The sequence below is a fragment of the Panthera onca genome, chromosome B1 (assembly GCF_046562875.1).
Source record: "Panthera onca isolate mPanOnc1 chromosome B1, mPanOnc1 haplotype 2, whole genome shotgun sequence".
In the NCBI taxonomy this organism is placed as follows: Eukaryota; Metazoa; Chordata; class Mammalia; order Carnivora; family Felidae; genus Panthera; species Panthera onca.
In genome coordinates this window covers 103240252-103253850 of record NC_138342.1, presented here as the reverse complement: position 1 = coordinate 103253850, position 13599 = coordinate 103240252, and the positions used below count along the sequence as shown (strand labels likewise).

At 34.4% G+C, this 13599-nt stretch overlaps 1 protein-coding gene across 3 annotated transcripts in view; it reads right to left on the bottom strand.

Moving 5' to 3' along the window:
- The window catches only part of BLTP1 (bridge-like lipid transfer protein family member 1), a 213980-nt gene that overhangs the window by 13910 nt on the left and 186471 nt on the right, over positions 1 to 13599 (bottom strand). For all 3 annotated transcript variants that reach the window (XM_078445786.2, XM_078445781.2, XM_078445787.2), the window contains 10 exons: positions 12946 to 13107; positions 12303 to 12442; positions 10779 to 10980; positions 6981 to 7181; positions 5579 to 5758; positions 3243 to 3380; positions 2267 to 2524; positions 995 to 1145; positions 462 to 619; positions 169 to 361 (listed from right to left, as the gene is read on the bottom strand). In XM_078445786.2, the coding sequence (XP_078301912.1) occupies positions 169 to 361; positions 462 to 619; positions 995 to 1145; positions 2267 to 2524; positions 3243 to 3380; positions 5579 to 5758; positions 6981 to 7181; positions 10779 to 10980; positions 12303 to 12442; positions 12946 to 13107 (1783 nt within the window). The remainder of the gene's footprint in view (positions 1 to 168; positions 362 to 461; positions 620 to 994; positions 1146 to 2266; positions 2525 to 3242; positions 3381 to 5578; positions 5759 to 6980; positions 7182 to 10778; positions 10981 to 12302; positions 12443 to 12945; positions 13108 to 13599) is intronic.

The window sequence follows — 13599 nt, the reverse complement described above, 5'->3', positions numbered from 1 at the left end:
AAAACCAAATTCCCTTCTTCACCCACCCAGCTTTTTCATTCATATTGTTGCATAATAGAAAATCATTTTACAAGAAAAGTGAATTGTTTGTGTTTTCTAACTGGATGAGAGAAAACATGTTAGGAGCAGTCCTATAAAGTGTTCAAAAAGTAACATTTTACTAAATACCTCTTATCAGTCATGCTTGAATCCAGTGTATTATACAGATTTACTTTCCATTCATCCTGAAGCTTGAGATCAGCATTACTGAAGATACCCATGAGGATACTTGAGCCCATGTAATCAACACGAGCTTCTGTAGAACCCATAGTAATCTGAATTTTGTGACTGGGTTGCTGATTTGGATGTTCAGAAATATGAGCTAAAATAGAAACAATAATTACTTTTCACAGAAATGCCTACTGGGAAATACCAAAATCAATTTTAAAAAACTTGTTTTCAGTTGTAAAATTTCAACATACCAACCATCTCCAAAGCATTGACATCTATGGTCCCTCCCACTACTCCTCCTTTAGAATCTAACTGTGATCTTCCCAGACCAACAGACATGCTTATCTCTCGATCTCGATTACTTCCTACTGACAGACGGCCCTGACTCTTCAAACCACTAGTTGTCCACCTGAAAAAAAGAAAAAGGGTATTAAGCTTTCAGTGTCATGAATTAAAACAGGAGTTAGAGGATTTTAAAAAGTTTGACAAAACAATACATTTCTTATAAAAATTGTGGTAAATGTTTGAATATTAATATTGATGATAAAGCTTTTTTACCTAGCAAATTACACTATAATTTTCTCTTTTTAGAATACATATTCCATGTTGTTTTAGATTACGTATCTTTGATAAGGCCACTTTCAGGATAAAGCAATTTACATCTTTTTTCTACTGACTTTACTATCTCAAACATTTCAGTATTAAAAAGGTTTTAAATTGCTTTACTACAATATAAGAAAAATTACAACTAATGATTAATTTTCCTTTTATCTGAATAGCTTACGTTGTATTTCCCATTACATTACTCATATTCATTTGAACATTTAATTGCTTCAAGTTGATGGCAAACACGACCAATGTTTCCCATGGGGTCCCTTGTTGGCTTGCTGCTTTGTTTGATTTGTTAAAAGGAGTTGATGTTTTTGAAAGTGAATCTAAAAATAGAAAAATCAAAAGCATATTCATTCACATAGATGCATGGACAATTAAAAATTATCACTCTTATCACTATAATCCCCAAAATAAAAATATGGTATTCTGAATTAAAACCTAACATTTAATATCTGTCACAATGCCTCTAAAATACTAGCTACCATTTACTGAATGAGTGTTCAGTAAGAGCTGATAGTCTTACTTCTTGAAAGCTCATAAAGTTCCGTATGATCTCCATTTTCTATGAGGAAATTCTGATGTGCGTGGGATACAGCAGCACAGATCATCACCCTCAGATTTGCTTAACAAAGGAGAAAATCAGAAGGTGCTGCTGCCAAATAGAGGACCTGAAGGCAGGGACTATTCTGAAATGCAGACACCTGCTGAGGCACCTGTCTTCTGGGTTCCTGTGGGCTCAGTGTGTATCTTGAATCCTTCATTTACTCATCATACTCTAAGCTTGTGACATGAACTACATCACTTTTATATGTTAAGACATAAACAGTGCTGAACATATAAAAGAGTTCAAGAAACAGTGGCTGAATAAAAAGAATGACTGAATGAATAAATACCAAAGATTAACATTTTCAATATCAGACATCTTTAACAACACTGTAGGTTGGTATTACTTTTTTTTTTTTTTTTAGTTTACTTATTTATTTAGAGAGAGAGTGTGCACATCCAAGTAGAGGAGGGGCAGAGAGAGAGGAAGAGTGAGAGTCTTAAGCAGGATCTGCGCTATCAGTGCAGGGATCGTATTCACAAACTGCAAGATCAAGACTTGAGCCAAAGTTGGATGCTTTAACAGACTGAGCCACCCAGGTGCCCCAGTTGGTTTTACTTCTAAGAATAAGGGTACAATGTGGAGCAAACTAACAATATGCTCATTCCTCTCTCAAAACTACTAGCCATCCACCTACCTCTTCTGCTGGCAAATACTTTGAAGTGTTTGTTGTTTTGTTTGGGTATTCCACCCCCCGCCCCCCAACCACAATCATCTTCCATAAAAGTCTGCAAGAGTGTATTTTTCTACAGTTGAGGCAAAAATCTGAGAGTAATGAATTAAGATTTTTATATTGGGGGCATTGGGTGGGGATACTGATAACAAAGAGAGCAGTGTTACCTCTTCGGGGAACTGAAGAATCAGACACGCTCCTTGATCTTATGGAAGCTGGGGACTTTAGGCTCTGTGCTGCTGTCCCTGGTGACATGGTGCTGTTTGTCATATGTTCATTGAATACGTTAGGTGACTGAGGCATGTGGGTGAAGGAGGCTGACTGACTAGGCTGCTCCCAAGTCCTGCAGTAAGCTTTTCTTGATGATTCTGGGGAAAGATGTTGGCTTACCCCTTCAATGGAATCAGGTGTCCCTGGGCCAGATGCTATTAGAAAAGTGGAAAACAGATATAGAATTAACCAGGGTAGAGTCTCCATCTTATAAAATAATAAATTTCACCACTCCACCATTTATAATTATATATGCCTTCTAGTTCTTTATTTGGTAACTGTACAGTAATTTATGGTTTGCAAAATACCTTCCAGCAAGTTATTATTTAATTCTTACAGAAACTCATGAAAAGGGCAAGACAGGTCCATTTTATAGATGAGGGAATAGACTCAGACCTGGATTTCTAATATTTTCTACTGTATCATGCCAACTCTACCTTTCACTTACACACTATACTAGTACAACAATATGTAAGTCCTAGAGAAAAAATGCAGGCAATATGGTAACATGTCCCCAACATTTTGTTTTTCATGCTTAACTAACCAGATTAACTTGGATGGTTAAATGTATTTCTGCATTTCTAGATTTTACAAAGATTACAGAATAATTGCAGAATATAAGTCAGCTGAATGTAATCTCTGAAAGGGCAAGCTTTTTGTGATCTCCAGTACTAATGTATCCCCAATGGTTAGTTAGCACATTAGAGGCGCTCATTAGACATTTATTCAGTGGGTGAATGAATTGCATGGTGCAACTTAACAAGTTGTTGTACAACTTAACAAAACTTGGGTTATCAATCCGAGGTTCTTGTTATTATTGTAATCATAATTAAAAGCAACCTAAGTATAATTACAGTTACATAACAAGCTTACTTGGCAAATTTATAGTTTGGTCTCCAAGGAATAAGCGTCTTGCAATACTTCTCCTATACCAGGCTCTTGGAAATGCCAGAATTTCACTGAGTCGACGCATATCATATTTAAAGGAGGCAGATCCTATATCGCAGACAGCTGATGAAGAAATAAATAAAATCTGTTAGAACAGATTTCCAAAACTTTAAAAGTCTTTTCACATGGTAAGCATAACATGACATGTTACACAACTAATTAATGAAATATCAAAATAAGTTACATGGTATGATTAGTAAGTGATATTTGTTCTTGCACAAATGATTAAAATAGCACATTCTTACATTATTCCATTTCCTTTTTTGAAGTGAGGGCAAATTGAAATTCTTTTATCACTTTATCATGAAATTCTGAGAGGTTCTAAAGATCAGACTTATTGACAGCTTTCAACTTTAACAAAGAGCTCTTCTCAAATATGGAAATTGAATAATCAGGATGGGCAGGGGATACAAATTTCCTCAAAATTAGTTGCAAACTAAACAGTGTGTGGCAAGAACTACTATTTTCCTTTTAGACTTGTCAGTCTGAAAGCATTCTTCTGATGGCCACCTCTTGGGGTTCTGCTCTGAGCATTCTGTTGCTCCTGCTTTGCGTGCTCTTCTGTTCCTCTGCATAGCTTCTGTAGGATTTACACACCAGTGTCTCCCAAATCTAATATTTCTGTCTCACCCCAAGTCCGTATCCACACAGCCAATCAGCCAGTTGTCTACCAGACTCTCCCACCTAAATGTCCTATTAGGCACTTCCTTACTTTCTAAGTTAATGATGGTCCACTGCCCCTTCTGTCACCTAAGCTAAAAGCTTGAGGCATCCCTGTCTTCTCTATCGCTCCTTACACAGTTTGTCCTCAAGCATGTAGATTCTCTTATAGTTCTCTTAAAATCATTCCCTCTTCTTTTTTTACTGTCACGGTTCAGAGCTTTATCCCCTATTGCTTGGTCTATTTCAACAGCCTTTGCAAGCATCTTTCCATTTTTCATGCTACTGTCAACTCTCTTTTCAAAACACCAATCTGAAGCATCTTCCCACTTTTTTTTTTTTAATGAAAACATGTTTATTTTATAATCCACATACAATTTTTTTGTGTGGTAAGAACACTTAAAATGAGATCTGTCTTCACAGATTTTTAAATGTATAATACAGTACTGTCATCTTTAAACACAATGCTGTCAACCTTTTTCTTAAAAACCTCTAATGGCTTCTCATTGCCCAAAGGATCAGAACCTTGTTCTTTTAGCCTGGTATCTGAGCCCCCTACAATCTAGTCCTGGTCTATTTTGCCAGCTTTACCTCTAGCCAATTCCTCTCTCCTCCTGGACATTCAACCATACAACCAGTTAAATGTACAGTTACGCCTGTGTTTTGCTTCGGTGAACCAAAGTATGATCCAAAAGCATACTTTCTGATGCTTTTGTACCATTACATAACACGTGACTATAGCCAAGAATTTTCCTACATAATTTTGAAAATCTGGCCCAAATATCATTTCTTTTGTGAAGCATTGTCTGATCTCTTAAATAAAACTATTTTTTCCTCCTTTTTATATAAACCTCCATTACAGCATTAATCCCATGACAGTGTCATTTATTTTTCTACTTATAAGACCTTGCCTATTCATGCACGTACCCTGAATCGTTGAGCAGAGTGCCTTGCACAAGTTCACTGTTAAATATAGGCTCAATGTATGTTTGTTGAATGAATATTGGGTTAAAGTATACTTACTATATTTCTGCAGTTAACTTTAAACGTTTTCATTAACGTAGTACTCCAAATTCTTCAAAATATTCCATATGCATTTAATTTTAAATACTCAAATCACAATATAAAGAAAACGTACAAGTGATTTGCCCATAGGTATATAGCTAGTGACAAAGCTAGCAATATACATGCATACAACTTAAGATCTTATGAAACCAAGTAAAAATTATTTACCCCTCATCCTTCATTACTGTTTTAAGGATTTACAATCAGAAAATTAATTTAAACTAATAAGTCAGAAATTTTACCAATTCATGTTAGAGAAGTGAAGAAAAGAAGTGATTTTCAGTGATAATTAGGCATATATTGGCCTTTGGGTGGTATTTCTATGCATTTATCTAGAAATCATATTCCTAACATTGATTACTTAGACTGAGATAGTACATTAGGCTTGACTGTTATTCCTCTCCTTTAAATCCTATATCACTAAAACCTTAATATTATTAAATATATTTAATATTTAAACATTGTAAAAAAAAAAGGAGGCCCTTACTTAATTCTGAAAAACAGTATTTTAATTAAAAAACTATAAAGTTAGGTACCAGATATATTGATTAGTGTAGTGTCCATTTTGCTTGCAGACTTGCTTACAGACTGACTTTCAAAAAATGAGGCACCTCCTGAACGCCTTATCCGAGACAAACTCACTTTTACAAATTCAAGGTTTATACTGAGTGAGTCTTTTCGACCAGTGACTGAAGTGGGTTCTTCATCCACATTCCCTTTAAAAAATAAAAAAAACACAGCACACACACACAAATATACATGTACATATACATACGTACAACTATCTAGTTATATGAAATTATCTAATACACTGGAATATACCGTCAATTAAAATCATTTGAAGTGAGGTAAAAGTTTAAGAATGATCTAATGAGCATTCTTGACAGTTGTTTAATAGTTTCAAGCCCATGAACAATAGTGATGATTTTCACAACCCTTCTCCAATAAAAGCAAGACTTGACATGGAGAATATGTTTTTGTTATCTAAGTAAATCAAGAGAAATTCACTAATATCAATGTCTCTTACATTTTTAGTGATAAATCTTCATTTTAATTAAACATGTTTAATAAATAAATAAATAAATGTTTATTTATCTTAGAGAGAGACAGAGTGCGAGGAGAGGGGCAGACAGAGATGGAGACAGAATGAGCTGTCACAGCACAGCACAGAGCTTGATGCAGGGCTTGAACCCATCAACTGTGAGATTATGACCTGAGGAAGTTGGAAGCTTAACTGACTGAGTCATCCAGGCATGCCAAATCTGCACTTCAAAATGACAGTGAAATTTAAGTTGGTTAAATAATGACCAGGAGGAGGAGGAGGAGGAAGGGGAGGAGGAGAAGGGTTTCAGTTTAAATTGACAAATGTGATGCACACACTTAAAAAATTTACTGTTTGTATAATACAATTTCTTATACGAATAATGATTTGGCAAAACATTTAAAAATTTAAATAACATAAATATCCTTTTAAATCAAAAGACTATTGTGCTGCATATAGCACTTATGAAATACTCAGAGTTTTAAAATTCTTGTATAATCATCTAAACTATTTATTTTATATTCTACTTATTATGTAGAGCCAGAATAGATAGCAACAAGAAAAATAAACTTTCTGATCTTGTTTTATATGCATTATTAAAGGTGTTATGATTTCTGAAAAGATCCAAGCTTGAAAAGGTGCTATAGGTGCAGCTGGGTAGCTCAGTCTGTTGAGCGTCTGACTTCGGCTCAGGTCATGATCTTGTGGTTTGTGGGTTCGAGCCCTGTGTCAGGCTCTGTGCTGGCAGCTCAGAGCCTAGAGCCTGCTTCAGATTCTGTGTCTCCCTCTCTCTCTGCCCCTCCCCCACTCACTGTCTGTCACTCTCTCAAAAATAAATAAACATTAAAAAAAAAAGTTGCTTTAAATTAAAAAAGATGCAAACACTCTAAGTATACCTAGTCCTCCTGATCCAGGAGTCAGCCCAGAAACAGCAGTTTTTTGTTTCCCTGCTCCATATGGATGAAATACATAAAGGGAAAAATCAGACATGCATGCAGTGAAGCTCAAACCGGATGAACTACTGCTGGAACTGGTTAGATCTGACTGACTACTACTGTGTCGACTTCTGCCAAGAGGGCTGCCTAGTCCTGATGAACCTGTAGTGAACACAAGAAATGCAAAAATTACAAGCCACAGAAAAATTTAAAAGCCTGTCACTTAATACATTCTTATGAACCAAACAAGACTTGAAATTAAAATGGAAATACTCAAACATTATTAACTGATCAATATATTTAAATCCTTGAAATGAAAATAAAGACTTAGATGTACTTTGCAATTAATTTATTCTATAAACCAGGGTTGAATAGTCTGTTCATCTTTGAAACATTTATACATATGTTTTGGCCAACTCCATGGTTTCCTGTTACTTTTCTCCTTTGTTCCACTGGAAGCAGGCAGTGGAAGAGGTACAAAACAGTTGAGGCTAAACAAAGGGGGAGGAGAACTGTAAAAAGTCCAAATCATATAACTAGAGTCCACATTTCAGTATCAAGCAGTGGAAATAGAGTAAGGTACACAAATGCAGAAAGTTAAAGGTCTCTTTTCCCTGAGAAAGCCTCACTGGCAACACTTACCATGGGTGGATACGCTAATTCAAAATACGCTTTAAATGTACAAAATATGAGTAAAGCATCTGAATAGAACATTATATGATTTTGCTGATAATTCTGAAATGTGTTTCTCCAAAATATATAGACCTCCTTTGAATTCATATTGCAACTGGTTACTTGACATCCTACTAGAATGTGTCACAGGCATTTAAATCTTATCATGTCCGAAACTGAACTCTTGATCTTTATCTCCAATCTGTTTTTCTTCCAGGGTCTCCCATCTCCAATAAGTGACATTTCCAAGCAAACAGCTCAACCAGAAACCTGGGGGTTATTTGTCATCCTTCCCACTTCTAACTCCCTATCATACAATTTATCACCATATCATTACTATGTCTGAGAGCATTTATCAAGACTGTCCATCTCCCTTATTTCACTATTATTACTCTAGGCTAAGCAATAATCAGTTCTGGACTGCTGAAATGGCCAACTGTTCTCCCTGCTTCCTTCTACTCTTGTTCTCCTCCAATCAGCTCTCACACTGTAGCCACTCTAGTGTTCTAAAGGCATAAATCAGAATCACATGTACTTTCCTGCTTAACTCTTCAATGGCTTCCCCACAAGATCTGGCTGTTTCTTACCTCTTTAAAATCTTTTTCAAAAGCCAGTCCACCTTTTGTTTGCCACACTCTACTTACACTTGTATTTTTGTTTTCATTTTTTAAACTTGCCAAATTCTTTCTTGCCTCATGGATTTTGTATTCTCTACCTAAAGTGTTCATAACTCCAGCTCTCTGCTTGGCTAATTGATACTCGCCGACTTCCCATTTCCACTTAAAATATGCTTGTCTGCTTATTATCTGTTTCTCCAAATTCAACTTATGTTCCACATTAGCAGGGACATATCTGCTAGTGAGGTTCACTACCATATATCCAACCTAGCACTTAGCCAGACCCCAGTAAAGTTCAACAAAGACCCTCTGAAAGAATGGATACTGTCATAACCTATACTTCTCATACATTTATTCTCATCATCATTCCTTCCTGCATGTTTTATGATGATAAAATGAGGGATGCTACTTCATTTTTCTTTACCTTCTCAAGAATCAAAATGTGGGCATAACAAATAGTCACTCATTTCATATTCTTTTCACTACATATGCCTAGCACAGCACATATATACTGTTATAATAATTTAAGTATCAATACTTTGTGACATTTTGTCATTATGAAAAAATGTGAATATCCCAACAGAGAAATGGACATAGGCATATTTATCCCCCTCCCTCATTAGCCAATAAAGTAATAAGACATAATAAAATCCCATTTTTAGTCCATCACATTAACCAATGATTAAAAATAAATTTAAAGTATAACGTTGGGAAGAATACAGTGAACTTGGTGTCTACACACACTGTGGTGAGGATGCATAAATCTTATATTTAAGATATATTTAAATCTTTTATATTGAAGATATATTTAAATCTTATGTTTAAAATATAAATCTTGGGGCGCCTGGGTGGCTCAGTCAGTTAAGCGTCTGACTTCAGCTCAGGTCATGATCTCACAGTTTGTGAGTTTGAGCCCTGCATTGGGCTTGGTGCTGACAGCTCGGAGCCTGAAGCCTGCTTCAGATTCTGTGTCTCCCTCTCTCTGTTCCTCCCCCGCTCACACTCTATCTCTCTCTCTCAAAAATAAAGATTAAAAAAATTTTTTTTAATAAAATAAAATATAAATCTTTATATTTAAGAAGAGAAAAACATATCAAAAGCTTTAAAAATGTCTACTCTCTTTCAGGAGTTACACTTTTAAGAATTTATCCTAAGGATGTTAACTTATATACAAAGATATTCATCTCAATATTACTTACAAAATAGAAAACAAAAAGCCCAGGGAGTCTCAAATATGTGATCAAAATGACGGAATATCATGCAATCATTAAAGTTATTTACATATGAATATTTAATAATTTGGGAAAATCTGTATTTTAAGTTTTTAAAAGATACATAGCAGAAGACTTCATATTTAAATTTCTCCTAGGAAGAAGACTATCTATAAAAATGCTGGAAAGTAAGTAGGAAGTGATAATACTGGTTATTTATTATAAAAGGATATTATTATCTTCATTTTTAGCACTCTTCTGTTTTCTGTATTCTTATAATGAACAAGTTAATTTTATAATCAAAAAATAGGTTTACAAAAATGGACACTACCAATCCAATATTTTGTTGACTGCAACACAATTCTAGCAGCAATATTTTGGAGCTAAGTATGACAGTGGGCAACCACATTAGCAAAAGTTATTTCTAAAATATTAACTTTTGTTTTCCTATTTTATGGTGAAACTTTCAAAGATTCACACAGCAACCAAATGCTTTGCCATTTCTCCAGTGTCTTTTGACATTGTCAAATATCCTCTGGGGGCAAAATCACCCCTGGTTATGAACCATTGTTTTAATGATAGTTCTCTTATTCATAAGTGTCCATTGCATTCATTGTAGTCTCTTAAGAATAAAATCTTTATGATTTGCATATGTGATGTATGATTTTTAGGGCAGAAATGACAGCTTTAATATATTAGTGAACAGTAAGTGTCTCACCAGGAAATCATAGGTTCTGTCTTAAAAACAAAACCTTTCATAAAGTGGACATTTGAGTCAGGCAACAAAATTTACCATTAAATGTGTGTGTGTGTGTGTGTGTGTGTGTGTGTGTATACACACTACCTCATACAATTTTATTTCACTGTGATCAATTCTTGCAAGATAACTACATCTCTTACTTTCCATTTGCAACACTGATTACTCTTAAATGTAAAAATAGAGCATAACATAAAACATTCAGAAGTACTTAGATGTATAATAACATGACAGTTATTTCATAGTGCTTGGAGTGTATACCTCCAAGCCAATCAAAAATGTTACTCAATTGTCATTCACTTGTACCAAAATATACTAAATATATTAGTACTAAATAGACTAAAAAACTTTGATCTCTGTATTTTTTCCGTATATACTCTAATTCTCAAATATTCTCCTTTTCCAAATTTATTTTTTAGAAATACATACTAATTACTAGTAAAATGTTTGTTTAAAAAGTAGAATTTGCTTTACACCAGTGGAATAAAGAGTGTTTCTATACCTGGTGTTCCAGTTTTGCTTGAAGAGGTCTTTGTTCCACTCTGGGTAGTATTACCTCCAGGGGATAAAGTCTCTGTGGGATATGTGGTCCCTAAAGTCTCTAGTTCTCCTCGGTTGGAAGAAAACACCAAGTCCAGGGATGGCAGCTTCAGCATGCATTCTACTCTTGATACTGGTAAACAGCTAAACTTGATCTGTGAGGGCTAAAAGGCACAGAAAACCAAAAAAGTTTCTAGGTACTAGAAAAGTTAAAACATTTCATACTGGATTCCAAATTTATATTTAATTTCCATTTCATTCCACATATACCAAACACAAAAGGATTTTGTGTTTAATGTCCTAGCCTTTATCAAACAGATACATGATATATTAACCAAAATGTATTAATAAAATGGCATTTAAAAAAATCTAAATATTTGAGGAGGTACCTCTGAGTGATACATATTTAGACATTTAGGTAATTCAAAACATTTAAAGGTGTCTGTGTTCATATTATACTTGTTCATAATTAAGTTTTTTAAAGGAAATAATTCCTCTTATACTAAAATTTTTAAACTGTTGTAGTAACAGAAGTTGTATAAACTCTCTAGCTGTCACCCGTTACATGTTTTCATCATATTTTCAAAAGACTAATGCAAAACTCCAGAAGATCAGACTGAAGCCCATTTGGCCAAATTGCTGTTGTAGAAAATAGTTTGAACAGATGGCCATCAGTTTCTTTTATTCTTGAGATTATCAGGTTTTAATCGAAGGTTAACTAAATCCTGAAGTTTGGGGGCACCTGGGTGAGTCAGTCGATTAAGCGTCCGTCTCTTTGTTTCGGCTCAGGTCGGGATCTCATGGGTTTGTGGGTTTGAGCCCCACACTGGACTCTGCACAGACAGTGCAGAATGTGCTTGGGATTCTCTCTCTCCTTCTCTCTGCCCCTCTCCCCATTTGCTTGCCCTCTCCCTCTCTCAAAATAAATAAACTAAAAAAAAAAAAAAAAAAAAAAAAAAAAATCCCGAGGTTTGGTTACAAGTGGTTTTCAAGTCCTCTTTAATAAATGGACTCAATCAGATACTAATATATACTCCCAAAGGCCTACTGATAAGACTGTATTTTATAATAAAATACTAAATAAAAATTCCATAACTTAGCAAAAATCTAACAAAGGTACTATTATGTGACTTATATCTCAATTACACTTTATATTTGCCCCAAAAGGACCATAATGGCAAGAAATACAGGTGTCCTAACAAAAAAAGGAATAAAATGCTGTAAAAAAGGAGGTTTAATGTAAACATTTTTATTTTTGCCATAACAGTGTGAAATCTAAGATTTGATAGCCCAGCAGAAAAGTTAATACACATATAAAATTGTATATAAACTTCCCATATGTCAATCTCTAGGCCCTGATAGATATACTAAAGGTCCATGAACCAAGATTAAGGAAACTTTAAGGAAAATAATATTGGAAATATTCAAATAAACTTAAGAAAAACATTTTTCTTTAAAACAAAAAGGAATAAATGAAGTATATCACCTGAACTCGTACATAAACCACAACATCTACAGGGAAGGAAGAGTAAGCAGATGTTGAAGATGATACTAATGATGTTGTTGATTCTTCCATAGGATCAGGTATTTCAAAATGTCCCATATCTTCATCTTGTGAACTGACAGCTGTTAAAATATTTAGTTTTATTATTAGGGCAAGGGCAAACTATTTACTAAAAGATCTTTTCTCTTATGCTAGTACTGAGATCAGGGATATGAACACACAGAAACTTGCTTCTGTGGCCCATCATTCTACAAATGTTTCCCTATTCAAACCTCTTGCTTGTTTCTCCAAATTCCAATTCCTGTTATAACACTGTTCAGAGAAAATTAAGTATTTGCCCTCAAGAAGTTTCCAGTCCAAGAGAGAATCTAATGTAGGAATTAAGGATGTTAATTTTGTCATTAACTAGCTGTGGCCATGGGAAAATCATATAACCTCACCAAGACCTAATTTCTTTATTTGTAAATGAGGACTAGATGATTTCTCAAGTTCTTTTTCAGTTCTGTAATTCATGATCACTGAATAGAGTATATAATAATATATAATAGCACTAAAAATTCTTCTAAGTAATAGAATTTTTAAAATATAAGTGATTGAGAAGTAAATGTATAAGGAGAATACTTACTTGTATAATTCCTTTCAATTGGTGTGATTGGGATAGTTTCTAGAGCTTTTTCCAGAAAATCTAATAGGCAGGGACTAATAACCATTTCTTCTGGCAATGACTGAAGTGCTACCCAAGCGTACAGTTTGGCTGTTTTGACTCCTCCACTTCCTTTTCCTTTGGCTAGAACATTTACAAATGTGAGGTGAATTTAATAGTTCCCATAAAACATACAATAATTCTATGAGAAATTAGAACTACAGGACAGTTTCATCAGGTGAAGCACCTTATACATAAACCATACAAGAATGCAATAAAAATAGCAGATTGATAGAAATGATATATTAATATTAGGATATAAAGATAATGATGCACATAATACCACAGTTACTCCTGCTTGCTCTAGGTCACAAATTTTGGTTCAATTTTTCAAGTTTATGCTTTGCTTAGTATTTCATTTAGCATTATTTTGTCCACTTAAGAAGATATAGAGAGTGTTGACTAACAATATTTTGTGGTAAGTGAAGAAAAATGTTGTTTTCAGGCTTTCCTATGTTCTTCTGTTTTTAGCTTATAGATACCTATAATGCTCCCCTACATGGACTGCCATCTCTTTCCTCCTACATAACAAATATTCTGTGTCAGCATATGAGTATAATAGCTAACTAAGACTTA